The 18090-nt window shown below is 52.2% G+C and overlaps 1 protein-coding gene across 1 annotated transcript in view; it reads left to right on the top strand.

Annotated features, from left to right (window-relative positions):
• Positions 1-1880: 1880 nt before the first annotated feature.
• LOC144489847 (uncharacterized) overlaps positions 1881-18090 on the top strand; it is a gene marked incomplete at both ends in the record, with an annotated part of 41624 nt that continues 25414 nt past the window's right edge. The window contains 9 exons of the mRNA XM_078207687.1: positions 1881-2148; positions 4193-4531; positions 10161-10283; positions 11103-11336; positions 13404-13559; positions 14387-14572; positions 15385-15498; positions 16345-16458; positions 17331-17564. Coding sequence (XP_078063813.1) covers positions 1881-2148; positions 4193-4531; positions 10161-10283; positions 11103-11336; positions 13404-13559; positions 14387-14572; positions 15385-15498; positions 16345-16458; positions 17331-17564 — 1768 coding nt within the window. The remainder of the gene's footprint in view (positions 2149-4192; positions 4532-10160; positions 10284-11102; positions 11337-13403; positions 13560-14386; positions 14573-15384; positions 15499-16344; positions 16459-17330; positions 17565-18090) is intronic.

Consider the following 18090-nt stretch of genomic DNA (forward strand, 5'->3'; position numbering starts at 1 on the left):
TGACTTGTTTTTGTTTGCTGGGAGGCGAGTTTGTCTGTGAGTTTTGCCCTGTGAGTCTCGGGGGAGTTTGAGGGCGGCCGTTTGTCCAACGCCTGATCTCAGCTCCCCCTCTAAGTGAAGCATGGGAAATGGTGGGAAGCATCTGGCTGTTAAATTGCTTCACATTTCTTTCTCTGTGGGAATGAGAGCTGCATCTGCTGCAGCTCCCCAGTAATGAGAAACACCAGCTTGCAATCACCGAGCACCCTCAGTATAACAGAACATCCAGAGCCCCTTCTCTAACAATATCGAGTCGCACCAGGAGATATTCAGGACAGGGGAGCAAAGAGGGAGGTTTGTGAGGAGGGAGCAAGAGGGACAGGCAGAGGGAGGGGGAGGGGGAGGGGGGGAGTCAGTGTCGCCTCCCAAGAGGAAGCTACTCGGAACAAACAAACAACGAGAAGCTCAGCTTCCTGCTGCTCAGAACAGGATTCGTCCTGGACTGACTGACAGAGAGAGAGAACTGCTGCTGGGTCACACCTTCCCTGATCCACAACCCCTCCATACAGGGTCACACTTTCCTGACCCTTGACCCTTATCCCACAGGGTGACCCAAGCCCACAGGTCATTTGTCCCCCCACCCCCCACCCCCCTATCACTGTAACCAGTTTGCAGCAAGTCCCACTTGCCATTCAGCCCCTTCCCATCAGTAACACTGACTCCCGGCTCCAGCAACACCTGGATTCAAACATTCTCATCCTCTTTTCACATCTCTCCGTGGCCTCATCCCTCCTCCAACTTCCCAGCCTCCGAGATCTCTGCGCTTGGCTAATTCTGACCTTGGGAACATCTCCAATCTCTGCCATTGGCGGCCTTGCCTTCAGCCGCCGGGGCTCCGAGCTCAGAGATTCCCTCCCGAAACCTCTCCACATTGCTTTCCTCTGTTTAGCTCTTTGAACCACACTTCTCTCACCTTCTCTCCGTATCTCCTCATGTGGCATTTTATCTGATTTCCTTTTCTGTGACGTGGGATGTCTTGTCCTGTTAGAGATGCTGTAACAAGGTATTTTACAGATTCTGATCATCTGTTTTAGTTTTTAATACAAGGTATAGTTGATATATTTGACCTGGGCAGTAACCATCTGTTTCCGCTCTCTCCCTATCTCTCTGTATCTCTCTCTCCCTCTTTTCTTGATCCCTCGATATCACTCTGGTCTCTCTCTCTGTCACCCTCTGTCTGTTTCTTTGCCTCTCTATCTCTCCTATCATTCTTTCTGCCCTCCTTGGCTCGGTCCTTCCGTCTCTCTGCCCCTCCGTCTCTCTGCCCCTCCGTCTCTCTGCCCCTCCGCCTCTCTGCCCCTCCGCCTCTCTGCCCCTCCGCCTCTCTGCCCCTCCGCCTCTCTGCCCCTCCGCCTCTCTGCCCTCCGCCTCTCTGCCCCTCCGCCTCTCTGCCCCTCCGCCTCTCTGCCCCTCCGCCTCTCTGCCCCTCCGCCTCTCTGCCCCTCCGCCTCTCTGCCCCTCCGCCTCTCTGCCCCTCCGCCTCTCTGCCCCTCCGCCTCTCTGCCCCTCCGCCTCTCTGCCCCTCCGCCTCTCTGCCCCTCCGCCTCTCTGCCCCTCCGCCTCTCTGCCCCTCCGCCTCTCTGCCCCTCCGCCTCTCTGCCCCTCCGCCTCTCTGCCCCTCCGCCTCTCTGCCCTCCGCCTCTCTGCCCCTCCGCCTCTCTGCCCCTCCGCCTCTCTGCCCCTCCGCCTCTCTGCCCCTCCGCCTCTCTGCCCCTCCGTCTCTCTGCCCCTCCGTCTCTCTGCCCCTCCGTCTCTCTGCCCCTCCGCCTCTCTGCCCCTCCGCCTCTCTGCCCCTCCGCCTCTCTGCCCCTCCGTCTCTCTATGCCTCTGTCTCTCTGTGCAGGTGCAGTCTGGGATATTTTGGAGATCGATGTCAGTTCGTTGACCCGTGCTCCAGTTCACCATGCAGGAATGAGGGAACCTGCAGCCCTGTCATCCAGGACCAGGGTGTGGGTTATGTCTGCACATGCCAGCTGGGTTATACAGACCGTGAGTGTCTCACCCCCCTCAACAATGCTTGTCTAAGCAACCCGTGCCAAAATGGCGGCAGCTGCCAACTCTTAAACAACCTGTGGGATTACAAGTGTCGCTGCCCCCCGGGCTGGGCAGGTAAGTTCATCCGATACGGACCAGAGAGATCATCCGGCACTGACTCTCACTGGGGTACGGGTCCCACACACACTGACTCTCACTGGGGTACGGGTCCCACACACACTGATTCTCACTGGGGTACGGGTTCCACACACACTGACTCTCACTGGGGTGCGGGTTCCACACACACTGACTCTCACTGGGGTACGGGTCCCACACACACTGATTCTCACTGGGGTGCGGGTTCCACACACACTGACTCTCACTGCGGTGCGGGTCCCACACACACTGACTCTCACTGGGGTACGGGTTCCACACACACTGACTCTCACTGGGGTACGGGTCCCACACACACTGACTCTCACTGGGGTACGGGTTCCACACACACTGACTCTCACTGGGGTACGGGTCCCACACACACTGACTCTCACTGGGGTACAGGTCCCACACACACTCACTCTCACTGGGGTACGGGTCCCACACACACTGACTCTCACTGGGGTACGGGTTCCACACACACTGACTCTCACTGGGGTACGGGTCCCACACACACTGACTCTCACTGGGGTACGGGTCCCACACACACTGACTCTCACTGGGGTACGGGTCCCACACACACTGATTCTCACTGGGGTACGGGTCCCACACACACTGACTCTCACTGGGGTACGGGTCCCACACACACTGACTCTCACTGGGGTATGGGTCCCACACACACTGACTCTCACTGGGGTACGGGTCCCACACACACTGACTCTCACTGGGGTACGGATCCCACACACACTGACTCTCACTGGGGTACGGGTCCCACACACACTGACTCTCACTGGGGTACGGGTCCCACACACACTGACTCTCACTGGGGTACGGGTCCCACACACACTGACTCTCACTGGGGTACGGGTTCCACAAACACTGACTCTCACTGGGGTACGGGTCCCACACACACTGACTCTCACTGGGATACGGGTCCCACACACACTGACTCTCACTGGGGTACGGGTCCCACACACACTGACTCTCACTGGGGTACGGGTTCCACACACACTGACTCTCACTGGGGTACGGATCCCACACACACTGACTCTCACTGGGGTACGGGTCCCACACACACTGACTCTCACTGGGATACGGGTTCCACACACACTGACTCTCACTGGGGTACGGGTTCCACACACACTGATTCTCACTGGGGTACGGGTCCCACACACACTGACTCTCACTGGGGTACGGGTCCCACACACACTGACTCTCACTGGGATACGGGTTCCACACACACTGACTCTCACTGGGGTACGGGTTCCACACACACTGATTCTCACTGGGGTACGGGTTCCACACTCACTGACTCTCACTGGGGTACGGGTTCCACACACACTGACTCTCACTGGGGTACGGGTCCCACACACACTGACTCTCACTGGGGTACGGGTCCCACACACACTGACTCTCACTGGGGTACGGATCCCACACACACTGACTCTCACTGGGGTACGGGTCCCACACACACTGACTCTCACTGGGGTACGGGTCCCACACACACTGACTCTCACTCTGGTACGCGTTCCACAAACACTGACTCTCACTGGGGTACGGGTCCCACACACACTGACTCTCACTGGGATACGGGTCCCACACACACTGACTCTCACTGGGGTACGGGTCCCACACACACTGACTCTCACTGGGATACGGGTTCCACAAACACTGACTCTCACTGGGGTACGGGTCCCACAAACACTGACTCTCACTGGGATACGGGTCCCACACACACTGACTCTCACTGGGGTACAAGTTCCACACACACTGATTCTCACTGGGGTACGGGTCCCACACACACTGACTCTCACTGGGGTACGGGTCCCACACACACTGACTCTCACTGGGGTACCAGTCCCACACACACTGACTCTCACTGGGGTAGGGGTTCCACCTGTTGTCAATTCATGCTGGGATAGAGTTTACAAGGACTGTGAAGGGATGGCGAGCCATTGGGGTCAGTGCCACTTTCTTGCTTTGTGATGGTTTGTTGAGCTAATTGAATGCTTTATCATTGTCGTAGGTAAGCAGTGCCAACAAGCTGACCCCTGCGCTTCCAACCCCTGTGCCAATGGCGGGCAGTGTGTGGCATTCGAAGCTCACTACATCTGCAAATGCATGCTCGGATTCCATGGGCCAATCTGTAAGCAGGACATCAATGAGTGCGGAGTGAACCCCACCCCCTGCCGCAACGGGGGAACCTGCCTGAATCAGATCGGATCCTATCAGTGCACCTGTGCACCCGAGTACACTGGCCGCAGCTGTGAGAGTCTCTATGTGCCCTGCTCACCCTCCCCCTGCCAGAACGGAGGAACATGTCAACAACTGGGTGATGCGCTGTATGACTGTACGTGCCTCCCAGGTAAGTGTCCCTCTAACTGCAACAGCTCACAGATACTAATGCATGATCCAACAAGTGCTTTATGCTTTATGTATAGACAAGCAGACTGGAATCTAATCGAGGAGTTTGGGGTGGTTTATGTATAAAATAACAGATACCCGGGAGTGAGTTACAGACTGGAGTCTAATCGAGGGGTTTGGGGTGGTTTATATATAGAATAACAGATACCCGAGAGTGAGTCACAGACTGGAATCTAATCGAGGGGTTCGGGGTGGTTTATGTATAAAATAACAGATACCCGGGAGTGAGTTACAGACTGGAGTCTAATCGAGGGGTTTGGGGTGGTTTATATATAGAATAACAGATACCCGGGAGTGAGTTAGACTGGAATCTAATCGAGGGGTTCGGGGTGGTTTATATACAGAATAACAGATACCCGAGAGTGAGTCACAGACTGGAATCTGATCGAGGGGTTTGGGGTGGTTTATATATAGAATAATAGATACCCAGGAGTGAGATACAGACTGGAATCTAATCAAGGGGCTCGGAGTGGTTTAGATATAAAATAACAGATACCCGGGAGTGAGTTACAGACTGGAATCTAATCGAGCGATTCAGGGTGGTTTATATAAAGAATAACAGATACCCGGGAGTGAGTTACTGACTGGAATCTAATCAAGGGGCTCGGGGTGGTTTTTATACAGAATAACAGATACCCGGGAGTGAGTTACAGACTGGAATCTATTCGAGGGGTTCAGGGTGGTTTATATATAGAATAACAGCTCCCCGGGAGTGAGTTACAGACTGGAATCTAATGCAGGGGTTTGGTGTGGGAGTGTTTGTATGTTGAATTGGGGATTTGTTTTGAGCAGAGGTGTTTAATGTTGAGGGTGTGTGTTGTGTTGCTCTGATTGCCAGGCTGGGGTGGAGATTCAGAGAGTGGAATTCTGGCTGTGGATTAGTTATCCCAGCTCACTGGCTGAAGCTGTTAATCTCAGAGGAAACATCTGCGTCGCTGCCTCTTGTCCGTTCTCCAGTTGCCAGCGAGTTGGGCACTGAGATGTCAGGAGGTGTGAGACCTGGGCACTCTCCCCTCCACCTCACAGACCTGGCATTTTGCTGCCAAGGTTTGAAATTCCCTCTGTAAGAACCTCTTCGCCTCGCTCCTCACTGCTCCTTAAAACAAACGCGCTCTTGGTCACCGGCCCAAATAGCTCCTCACGTCCCAGTGTCAAATACTGTTTGATTGCACTGCTGTGCGCAGCACCTTGTGTGGTTTTCCTGCATTGAGGATGCTATGTAAATAGACATTCTTGTTGTTGTTGGCTCGTTGTGTGGTTATTAAATTAAAGGAAATCCGTTTTTCTGAGATAACAGTTTACTGAAACTTTTAACCAGGGGTTGAAGTTCAAAATCAGGAGGGAATGATATAGGGACAGAGAGAGATCGCTGTGAAGGTTCAGTCACTTTATCGGGTTAATAGAGAGAAACACTTTCCTCTGGTGGGGGTGGGGCTGGGGAGGGGGGGAGGGAGTGGGGGTGGTGGGGTGGAACATAGAACATTACAGCGCAGTACAGGCCCTTCGGCCCTCGATGTTGCGCCGACCAGTGAAACCAATCTAAAGCCCATCTAACCTACATTATTCCAATATCATCCATATGTTTATCCAATAACCATTTAAATGCCCTTAATGTTGACGAGTCCACTACTGCTGCAGGCAGGGCATTCCACGCCCTTACTACTCTCTGAGTAAAGAACCTACCTCTAACATCTGTCCTATATCTCTCACCCCTCAATTTAAAGCTATGTCCCCTCGTGTTAGCCATCACCATCCGAGGAAAAAGGCTCTCACTATCCACCCTATCTAATCCTCTGACCATCTTATATGCCTCTATTAAGTCACCTCTTAACCTTCTTCTCTCTAACGAAAACAACCTCAAGTCCCTCAGCCTTTCCCCATAAGACCTTCCCACCATACCAGGCAACATCCTGGTAAATCTCCTCTGCATCCTTTCCAATGCTTCCACATCCTTTCTGTAATGCGGCGACCAGAACTGTATGCAATAGTCTAAGTGCGGCCTCACCAGAGTTTTGTACACTGCAACATGACCCCCTGGCTCCGAAACTCAATCCCTCTACCAAATAGCTCCTCAAGTCCCAGTGTCAAATACTGTTTGATTGCAGTGCTGTGCGCAGCACCTTGTGTGGTTTTCCTGCATTGAGGATGCTTTGTAAATATAGCATCCTCAATATAGCATCCTCGGAGGTGGGGGGGTGGTGGGGGGAGGGGGTGGGGGTGGTGGGGGGAGGGGGTGGTGGTGGGTTGGGGTGGTGGGCAGTGGGGGGTGGGGATGGTGGGGTGGAGGTGGTGGGGGGAGGGGGTGGTGGGGAAGGGAGTGGGGGTGGTGGGATGGGGGGAGGGAGTGGTGGTGGGTTGGGGTGGTGGGCAGTGGGGGGGGTGGGGGTGGTGGGGGGAGGGGGTGGTGGGGTGGGGGTAGTGGGGAAGAGGGTGGGGGTGGTGGGGGGAGGGGGTGGTGGGGGTTGGGGTGGTGGACAGTGGGGGGTGGAGGTGGTGGGGGTAGGGGGTAGTGGGGAAGAGGGTGGGGGTGGTGGGGGGAGGGGGTGGTGGGGGTTGGGGTGGTGGACAGTGGGGGGTGGGCGTGGTGGGGTGGAGGTGGTGAGGGGAGGGGGTGGTGGGGTGAGGGTGGTGATGGGAGGGGGGGTTGGGGGTGGGGTGAGGGGGTGGAATACAGATCAAGGGGGAAGTCTCTTCCCACAAGAGGCTGGTGGGGCTGGGGGTGGGGGAGGGGGGCTGAGTTCTACCAGCCCCACACTGGGGAAGGTGTTTGAACATTGCAATCAAAGGTTAAATATATAAATCACAGGAAGTTTGGGCTTTGACAATTTGACTTCCTGTTTCTGAGCTCTGTGAATACAGTTTCCTGTTCGGAATAGACCCAAATTATTGTTCCCTTACACGCTTAAGTTGTGTTTTTAAAATTATCTCTTAATTTTGTTAAATATCTGAATCTGTTGTGAAGAGACATAGTGTTTGTGGGGTGGGGCTGGGTTTGGAATCGTTCACACGGTCACCCAGTGTGGAGCGGCCTAGCGGAGCAAGTGAAGCCTCTTTGGGAGACCTGGAGGAACCAGCTGTGTAATCAGCTGTACGCAGTTTCCTTACCTGGTTCCTGGCTCTGTGTGATTCTAACTTTAAACACACGCACACACAAATAAAACCGGAAACTTCTGTAAACATGCCACCACTGAGTCGGCCTCTGGGAGAGAAAGGTCAAGTTAAATCGAGACGTATTTACGGAACATGAATCTGCATTTTCCCAAGCCCTTTTATCAATTCATTGATGGGACGTTTCTGTTGCCGCTAAGGCCACATTTATCTCCCATAGGACTGAATGGTTAGCAAGGCCAGGCCACTTCAGCTCAGAGTTAATGACGGTGGTACTGGAGTCACATATAGGCCCAAACTGCGTAAGGATTATCTCCTTGATCAGACATTAGTTGGGACCTACTTGGGGTTTTCTGACAGTTTTTAGCAGCGATTCAGTGCGTAGCACTCCCACCTCCTGAGTCAAGAGGTTGTGAGATTTGAGTTCCATGTCCAGCGACACAGGGACAGGATTCCGGCTGATACACCCAGTGCGGGAGAACTGGGCGTGGGGGCTGCACTGTCAGAGGAGCTGCCTTTGGAATTTGAGATTAGAGCAATCTAATTGGGGTGGCACGGTGGCACAGTGGCTAGCACTGCTGCCTCACAGCGCCAGGGACCCAAGTTCAATTCTGGCCTTGGGTGACTGTCTGTGTGGACTTTGTACGTTCTCCCCATGTCTGCGTGGGTTTCCTCTCGTTGCTCCAGTTTCCTCCCACACTCCAAAGATGTGTGGGTTAGGTGCATTGGGCCGTGCTAAATTGCCCCTTAGTGCCAGGGGATTAACAGGGTAAATATGTGGGGTTATGGGAATAGGGCCTGGGTGGGATTGTGGTCGGTGCAGACTCGATGGGCTGAATGGCCTCCTTCTGCACTGTAGGGATTCTATGATTCAATCAAGGCCTCTTCTGTCTCGGGAGGGAATAAAAGGTCCCTCGCTCACCACTCAGTGAAGAGAAGGGGAACTCTCCTCCATGCTGCGGCCGATGTCTATCTCTGTCAGTATCACTGAAAAATAGGTTTTCTGGTCATGACCACTTTGTTTGTGTGATCGTCCTCTGCCCAGGTGGCCTGTTCGTCCCCTACACCAGAAAAATGTCTGTCGTTCAAAATGAATGTAAAGCACTTTGAGGTTGTGAAAGGTGCTATAGAAATGCAACTCTTTCCTTTCACTTTTGCTGAGAGTCAGTTCAGCCAATCAGCACCCAGAGCCCGGCGCGCCAAAAGTCAGTTTTATGAAAGGGAAATGATGTATAACCAACATACTGGAGTTTTTTTGAAGGAGTCACATATGTTGCGGATAAAGGGGAACCGGTGGATGTACTGTACTTAGACTTCCAGAAGGCATTTGATAAAATGCCACATCAAAGGATATTGGATAAAATAAAAGCTCATGGTATAGGGGGTAACATATTGGCACGGATAGAAGATTGGCTCGCCAACAGGAAGCAGAGAGTAGGCATAAATAGGTAGTTTATTTTATCAAGCAGTTGGGAAGGCAGATGGTAAATTGGCCTCATTGCTCGAGGATTTGAGTTCAGAAGTAGGGGTGTGTTACTGCAGTTATACAGGGTCTCGGTGAGACCAGATCGAGAGTATTGTGTGCTGTTTTGGTCTCCCTATGGGAATTGGGGGATGTTCAAGAGGCCGGATTTAGAGGAGGATATACTTGTCAGAGCGGGAGTGCAGTGGAGGTTCACGAGGCTGATTGTCCCATGAGGAAAGATTGATTTGACTGGGCCCGTATTCACTAGAACAAAGAAAATTACAGCACAGGAACAGGCCCTTCGGCCCTCCAAGTCTGCATTGACCATGCTGCCCGACTGAACCAAAACCCCCGACCCTTCCGGGGACCATAACCCTCCATTCCCATCCTATTCACGTATTTGTCAAGATGCCCCTTAAAAGTCACTTTTAGAAGGACTTTTAGAGGTTAGAAGATGAGAGGAGATCTGATATGAAATGTATAAAATTCTAACAGAGTGGACAGACTGGATGCAGGGAGGATGTTTTCCCTGGTTGGGGAATGAAGAACCAGGGAACACAGTCTCAGGATATGGGGTAAACCATTTAGGATTGAGTTGAGAAAAAGATTTCTTCACTCAGAGGGTGGTGAACCTGTGGAATTCTCTACCACAGAAAGCAGTGGAGGCCGTCACTGAATGTATTCAAGAAAGAGATAGATTTGATTTTGATGTTAACAGCAACAAGGGGAATGGGGTGCAAGCGGGAATATGGCACTGGGATCGAGCATCATCCATGGTCATATTGAAGCTGGATAAATAGACGAGGGAGAAGGGAAAAGAAGGATAAGGTGGGTGGTGTTGGATAAAGAGAAGGGGGAGGAATTGGTGAGGGACCAGTCAGTCTGTACGGCCTGTTCCTGTGTTTGTAATTCCAGTTTAACCCGGGAAAGCTGTGGGTTTGAGCCAGTCTGGAGCTCGATTTGTGGTTCCCGAGTGACAGTTTACTCTTTATTTCAGGTTTCTCAGGTCAACATTGTGAAGTAAATGTCGATGATTGTGTGGAACATAACTGCAAGAATGAAGGATTGTGTGTGGATGGTGTGAACACCTACAACTGCCAGTGCCCCCCAGAATGGACAGGTAAACACTCTGACACTTCCACCCACCTGGGCTGTCACCACGGTTACTGCCCCCCCCAATCTCCCTGATCCCAGTCTGCCGCCCTCACCCCGAGAGACAGGATGCCCGCTCCCTGACAAAAGGGCCTTCTCTAAACAAGAATCTTCTCATTTGTTAATGAGGAAGACACTCTGCGCTCCTCTAATTCCGGCCTCTTGAACATCCCCCAATTCCCATCGCTCCCCCATTGGCAGCCATGCCCTCAGTCGCCTGGGACCCAAACTCTGAAATTCCCTCCGTGACCCTTGCCACCTCTCTCTGTCTCCTCATTTGAGGTGTTTCCAAACTGACTTGCTTGACCAAGCTTTAGGTCACCTGCCCTAATATCTACTGATTACATTTTGCCTGATATGTGCTGCTGTGAAATGCCTTGGGATGTTTTACCAATTTAAAGGTGCTATATAAATGCATTTGTTGTTGGTGAAAAGTCCCCATTAACCTCACCAAACTAACCCCCCCCCCCCCCCCCCCCCCCAAACGGCTCCTTGGTGCGAGTCCAGGTACTGCAGATAGTCGGCTATGGAAACCATCACAGTTCTTACCCGATTCCACACCGGGGAGGGGGGAGATGGGGTCACTGGCAATGATCAGGGACAGGAAACCTGTCGAACCCTGAGCCAGAGCCCTTCGCTCTGCACCTAGCCCAGGGGAGACTGCAGGAGACTGTGCGCCTTCCCGCCGCCTCGTGCTAGGTGGAGGTGAAGGCTTTCTCTCAGTGGAGAGGGTTTAATGGCGGGCTGGTGGTTATTTGAGTTTGTTCTGTCCGCTTGCTGCCCACAGGTCAGTTCTGTACCGAGGATGTGGATGAGTGTCAGCTGCAGCCCAACGCATGCCAGAACGGAGGGACTTGCCACAACAATAATGGCGGCTATAACTGTGTCTGTGTCAATGGATGGACTGGCGATGATTGCAGCGAGAACATTGATGACTGCGTCATTGCGTCCTGCTACAGTGGGGCCACATGCCATGACCGCGTCGCATCCTTCTACTGCGAGTGTCCTCACGGCAGGACTGGTACGAACGGGAACCCATGAACTCACCGCCTCTGTCCTCTCACCCTTTCTGACCTCTCACCTTCTCCTGACCTCTTACCCCTTCCTCACCGTACACCCGCTTCCTGACTTCACACCCCACTGACCATTCACCCCCTCCTGACCTTTCTGCTCTCCTGACCATTCACCTCCTCCTGACCTTTTACCCCTCCTGACCATTCACCTCCTCCTGACCTTACACCCCTTCCTGACCTCTCATGATCATTCACCCCCTCCTGACATTACATCCTCTTGGACCTCACACTGACCTTTGACCTTACTCTGACCTTGTACCATCTTCATCTCTGACCTTGCACAACCACTGACCATTCACATTATCTGTAAGTGTGCAGAATTGTATTTTGATGGGAAAATAAGGAATAATCACAGACATCCCTCGGAAATGCTGATTCTAAATGGGGTGAAGGGTCAGCGGGATCTGGGGGAACAGATACACAATCAGTAAAAATAGTCACACGGGTTTATAAGCTCATAAAAAACAAACACTTGGATTCATTTCCAGAGTGATGGAATTGAAAAGCAAAGAAGTTATATTAAACTTCTGTAGAACCTTTGTTAGACTACACTTGGAGCACAGGCCTGGTCTCGATATTATACAACTACATAGAGGCACTAGGAAAGATCCAAAATTGATTGACAAGGATCATTCCCAAACTGAGAGGTTACAATTGTTGGAGGGTGACCAGGCTGAGGGGGCTGATGTTCCCACTCGTGCTGGAGGGCAGGCTCGGGGGAACAGGGTATTTCTACATTGTAACATTCAATGGAAGCAAAAACAAGGCAGCAGATTGCTATCTGAATGGGTGTAAATTGGGAGAGGGGAGTGTGCAGAGGGACCTGGGTGTCCTTGTGCACCAGTCACTGAAGGTAAGCATGCAGGTGCAGCAGGCGGTAAAGAAGGCAAATGGTATGTTGGCCTTCATTGCGAGAGGTTTCGAGTACAGGAGCAGGGATGTGTTGTTGCAATTATACAGGGCCTTGGTGAGGCCACACCTAGAGTATTGTGTGCAGTTTTGGTCTCCTTTTCTGAGGAAGGATGTTCTTGCTCTCGAGGGAGTGCAGTGAAGGTTTACCAGGCTGATTCCGGGGATGGCGGGACTGATGTATGAGGAGAGATTGACCAGGTTAGGATTGTTTTCGCTGGAGTTCAGATGAATGAGGGGGGATCTCATAGAGATTTATAAAATTCTAACAGGACTAGACAGGGTAGATGCAGGGAGGATGTTCCCGATGGTGGGGGAGTCCAGAACCAGGGGTCACAGTCTGAGGATTCGGGGTAGACCATTTAGGACGGAGGTGAGGAGACATTTCTTCACCCAAAGAGTGGTGAGCCTGTGGAATTCATTACCACAGGAAGTAGTTGATGCCAAAACATTGAATGTATCCAAGAGGCGGCTGGATTTCGCACTTGGGGCGAATGGGGCCAAAGGTTATGGGGAGAAAGCAGGATTAGGCTATTGAGTTGGATGATCAGCCATGATCGTAATGAACGGCGGAGCAGGCTCGAAGGGCCGAATGGCCTCCTCCTGCTCCTATCTTCTTTGTCTCTATGTAATGCAAACATTTCAGAAGAGGTGACGAACACAAGGGGTCACGGGTTCAAGGTGAAGGGGGCAAGGTTCAACACAGATGTCAGGGGGACGTATTTTACACAGAGGGTGGTGGGGGCCTGGAATGCACGGCCAAGCAAGATGATTGAGGCGGACACGCTGGGATCGTTTAAGACTTATCTAGATAACCACATGAACAGACTGGGAATAGAAGGATACAAAAGAATGGTCTAGTTGGGCACATGAGCGGTGCAGGCTTGGAGGGCCGAAGGGCCTGTTCCTGTGCTGTTTTGTTCTTTGTTCTAAGAGATTAGGTGGGTCATTGCAGGCACTGGCAGCTCGAGAACAGGGAGGGCACATGGGATTTGGGCGCTACTCGTGTGAGGAGAAAACCCCATCACAGACTGTGAGGGCCGAATGGCCTCCAGGTACGCGGTGCTGTCTCTCTATTGATCCTCTGTTTGGTTTTCTGGATTCAGGGCTGCTCTGTCACCTTGACGATGCGTGTATCAGTAACCCCTGCCATGAGGAAGCAAACTGCAGCACCAACCCAGTCAATGGAAAGGCCATCTGTACCTGCCCCGCGGGATTCTCAGGGGCTGCCTGCAAGCAGGATGATGACGAATGCTCTCTGGGTAAGAACCAAACTCCTAACTCCTTCAGACCAACACCTCCTGTGTTTCCTTTCCTCTCGTTAACACCTCCCTGGGACATGGGGAAATTCTACCTCACACACCCGGGACCTGAATCCTCATTGAGGTTCCCAGGGAATGCTGCACTGTCAGAGGGTCAGTGCTGAGGGAGTGTCGCACTGTCAGAGGGTCAGTACTGAGGGAGTGCTGCACTGTCAGAGGGTCAGTACTGAGGGAGTGCCGCACTGTCACATGGTCAGTGCTGAGGGAGTGCCGCACTGTCAGAGGGTCAGTGCTGAGGGAGTGCCGCACTGTCAGAGGGTCAGTGCTGAGGGAGTGCCGCACTGTCAGAGGGTCAGTGCTGAGGGAGTGCCGCACTGTCAGAGGGTCAGTGCTGAGGGAGTGCTGCACTGTCAAAGGGTCAGCACTGAGGGAGTGCCGCACTGTCAGAGGGTCAGTACTGAGGGAGTGCCGCACCGTCAGAGGGTCAGTGCTGAGGGAGTGCCGCACTGTCAGAGGGTCAGTGCTGAGGGAGTGCTGCACTGTCAGAGGGTCAGTACTGAGGGAGTGCCGCACTGTCAGAGGGTCAGTACTGAGGGAGTGCCGCACTGTCAGAGGGTCAGTACTGAGGGAGTGCCGCACTGTCAGAGGGTCAGTACTGAGGGAGTGCCGCACTGTCAGAGGGTCAGTACTGAGGGAGTGCCGCACTGTCAGAGGGTCAGTACTGAGGGAGTGCCGCACTGTCAGAGGGTCAGTACTGAGGGAGTGCTGTGGGGTGTGTGTATGGGTTGTTCTCATGAGTCTAAAGCTGTATTTTGTAATATCTGCAGGTTCTAACCCCTGTGAGCATTCGGGGAAGTGTATCAACACACTGGGCTCCTTTGAGTGTTTCTGTTTACTGGGCTACCACGGGCCGCGCTGTGAGCTGGACATTAACGAGTGCATGTCCAGCCCCTGTCAGAACGATGCTACCTGCCTTGACCTGATTGGAAAGTTCCAGTGCATCTGCATGTCGGGTAAGAACTGAGAGCAGTGGCGTCGCGGGTGAAAGGTTGTTTTCAAACTGAAGGAAATACACAGCGGGGACCAGAACTCGGGGTCTGGAGTTCTGCTGTTTGTAATGTTGATAAACGACCAGGCAGTGAGTTTACAAAGCATCGTTTCAAAGTTTCCAATGGTAGAGAATTCAGAAATGTTCTGAACAGTAAGGAGAATAGGAACAGACTTCAGAGGGGGGGAGACACACTGAGGGAACGCTCTATACGTGACTCCAGTCCCAGATCAATCTGCTTGACTCTGAGTTTATACCAGAGCAAGAAGTTTAACAACACCAGGTTAAAGTCCAACAGGTTTATTTGGTAGCAAAAGCCACACCAGAGCAACAGGCAATGGACAATAGTTCCAGGTTTCATCAGCCGGGCTTGATTTGAGAATGAGCCTGGTGGAATTGTTGTTGGGTTAGGGGGGAACCAAAGGTTACAGAACTCAAGGCAAGGGGGAGGAAGTTAAGATACAGACCAGTCAGGATCTGATGGAGGGGCAGAATGGCCACCTCCTGTTCCCACAGCTTTGAGGAAATGTTTGTGTTGCTGATTCTGAGAAGTACAGAGGGGGGAGGGGGGGGGAGTTGCGAGTTCCAAACTCACCGTGACAAGTTCTTCAATGGCAGATCAGGAAAGATTTTTCCTGTTGTGACGACCCGCACTGGGCCTCAAATCTCCAAATTCGGGACCCTTTATGAACCGATTGTTTCCGTTTACTGTGAGCCTGAAACGCCCCAGTTTCCAACACTGATAGAAACGGTTAATTCTGTGTTTTGAAATTGCAGGGTATGAGGGAATCTTCTGTGAAATTGATATTGATGAATGTGCGAGTAATCCATGCTTAAACAAGGGCAGCTGCGTCGACAAAATCAATAAGTTTGAGTGCGAATGCCCCTCAGGTAGGTGCCAGGGTTCAATAAACCTTCACCCCTTTGCCTGGCTGCTCTGAGCTTGGCTGCTCGCTAATCCCGGCCTGCGGGCAGGCTTTACTCTCCAAGACGTGGCCTACATTCACTGCCATCCTTCAGCTCCACCGATAATCTGTCTGCTGCCAGAATGATTCTTCTCACAGCAACTGAAATCCAAGAGAGTGAAAATAACATTAAAAAAAACAAGTCCATTATTAATTTCTCTAATGAAACATGTCAGCATGGGTCTGGCAGCTCCGGAGACGGGAGTTACAGAGACGCTCCATCTTATGGGACTTTCTGTTAGATGTTGCTTTGAGTACAAGTTGCTTACCCCCCATTTCTAAGATGGATTTTTCCCTTCAGTTTCAGGTATCCCAATCCCAACACACACACTGACTCTCACTGGGGTACGGGTCCCACACACACTGACTCTCACTGGGGTATGGGTCCCACACACACTGACTCTCACTGGGGTACGGGTCCCACACACACTGACTCTCACTGGGGTACGGGTCCCACACACACTGACTCTCACTGGGGTACGGGTTCCACACACACTGACTCTCACTGGGGTACGGGTCCCACACACACTGACTCTCACTGGGGTACGGGTCCCACACACACACTGACTCTCACTGGGGTACGGGTCCCACACACACTGACTCTCACTGGGGTACGGGTCCCACACACACACTGACTCTCACTGGGGTACGGGTCCCACACATACTGACTCTCACTGGGGTACGGGTCCAGGTGGATTATAGATCCCTGTCCAGGGGGGTTATGGGCCTCTCTGAGTTCTCTGATGATCACTGAGTGTGTTTAACTCTTTAGGATTCAATGGGAATTTGTGTCAGATTGATGTGGATGAATGTGCGAGCACTCCCTGTCAGAACGCAGCGCGATGTATGGATGGACCCAATAAATATCACTGCGAATGTTTGGAAGGTCAGTGTTTCACCTCCTGCCTCCCACTCTCCTCCCTCAGTCCTTTACTCTCATTCCCTCATTCCAACTCATTCACCCCTCCTCTTCTCCCTCATACCTCCCATTTTCCACCAACACATCCTGGATTTTCCCATCCCAATCCCAGTTTTATCCCATCATCATCAACCTCTCAGCTTCGTCCTGTTTCTGTGTTTAGTGTCAAATTGTCTCAGACTCTCTGCTCTCCCTCTGACCTCACAGTTAAATAACAATCAAACTCGCTCTGTATTCGAGAAGTGCTTGTTATTCTCTCAGTGACGTTACATTCACTCGAGATTACAAACTCATTCACTGTCAACTGCCATTATTGTGTGCGTAACAGAGAATCTCTCATTCTCTCCCTCCCTCCCACTCTCACTCCCTCTCTCCCTCTCTCATCACTCACTCACTCACTCACTCCCTCCCTCCCTCCCTCCCTCCCTCCCTCCCTCCCTCCCTCCCTCCCTCCCTCTCTCACTCCCTCCCTCTCTCACTCCCTCCCTCTCTCACTCCCTCCCTCCTTCTCTCTTGTCTCTCTTTCTCAACTTCCCTCTCTTTCTCCTGCTCTTCTCCCTCTCTCATCCCCTACTTTCCCTCCCTCTCTTTCCCTCTCTCCTCCTCTGCCTTTCTGCCTCACTCCCTCTTCCCTCTTTGTCCCTCTCCCCTCTCTCCTGTCCATTCCCCCCTTATCTTCCCCTCTCTCTTTCTCCCTCTCCTTAGTTCTTTCTCTCTCTATCTCTCTCCCCCTCTCTCCCCCTCCCCTTTTTCTCTCTCTCTCCTCCTCCCCTCTCTCTCTCAATATTCCCTGCTCACTGACGGGTGTTAATTTGGTGGTGTATTGTTATTTTTGGTAGGTTTTACTGGGACTCTCTGTGAGATGGACATCAATGAGTGTGAGCAGGACCCGTGTCATTACGGGGAGTGTAAGGATGCCATTGCGACCTTTATCTGTGTGTGTAACCCGGGTTATACGGGCCGCGTGTGTGACATCAACATTAACGAATGTCAGAGTGAACCGTGCCAGAACGGAGGGACCTGCCAGGACAAGATAGATGGCTACACCTGTGCCTGTCTCAAAGGAACCACAGGTACCGAATCTTCCCCTCCCCCCATTTTCCTCACCCAATCCCTCACTCCCTGAATCATCCAATTCTTCACCCTCAATCCCTATCACATCCACTCCCCCCCCCTCCCCCCCCCTCCCCCCCATTCCTCATTTTCCCCGGAAACTCCCCCACCGCGTTTTCTTCCCATTTATCTGGAGTGCCTTAAACTCTGTAATCCCTGAACTCAGAAATCAGATGATTTAATTATTGTCACATTGTTGTTTGTGGGATCTTGCTGTGCACAAATTGGCTGCCGTGATTCCTGCATTACAACAGTGGCTACGCTTCACAAAGCATCACCGCGGTTGTGGTTTTGGGAATGTTCTGAGTTGCCGATGGGTGGCACCAAAACACACATCTTTCTAACTTTCAGTTGTATAGAAAGGATATTATTAAACTAGAAAAAGTGCAGAAAAGATTTACTAGGATGCTACCGGGACTTGATGGATTGAGTTATAAGGAGGGGCTGAATAGACTGGGACTTTTTTCTCTGGAGCGTAGGAGGCTG

This window comes from Mustelus asterias, unplaced genomic scaffold (assembly GCF_964213995.1).
Source record: "Mustelus asterias unplaced genomic scaffold, sMusAst1.hap1.1 HAP1_SCAFFOLD_2602, whole genome shotgun sequence".
In the NCBI taxonomy this organism is placed as follows: Eukaryota; Metazoa; Chordata; class Chondrichthyes; order Carcharhiniformes; family Triakidae; genus Mustelus; species Mustelus asterias.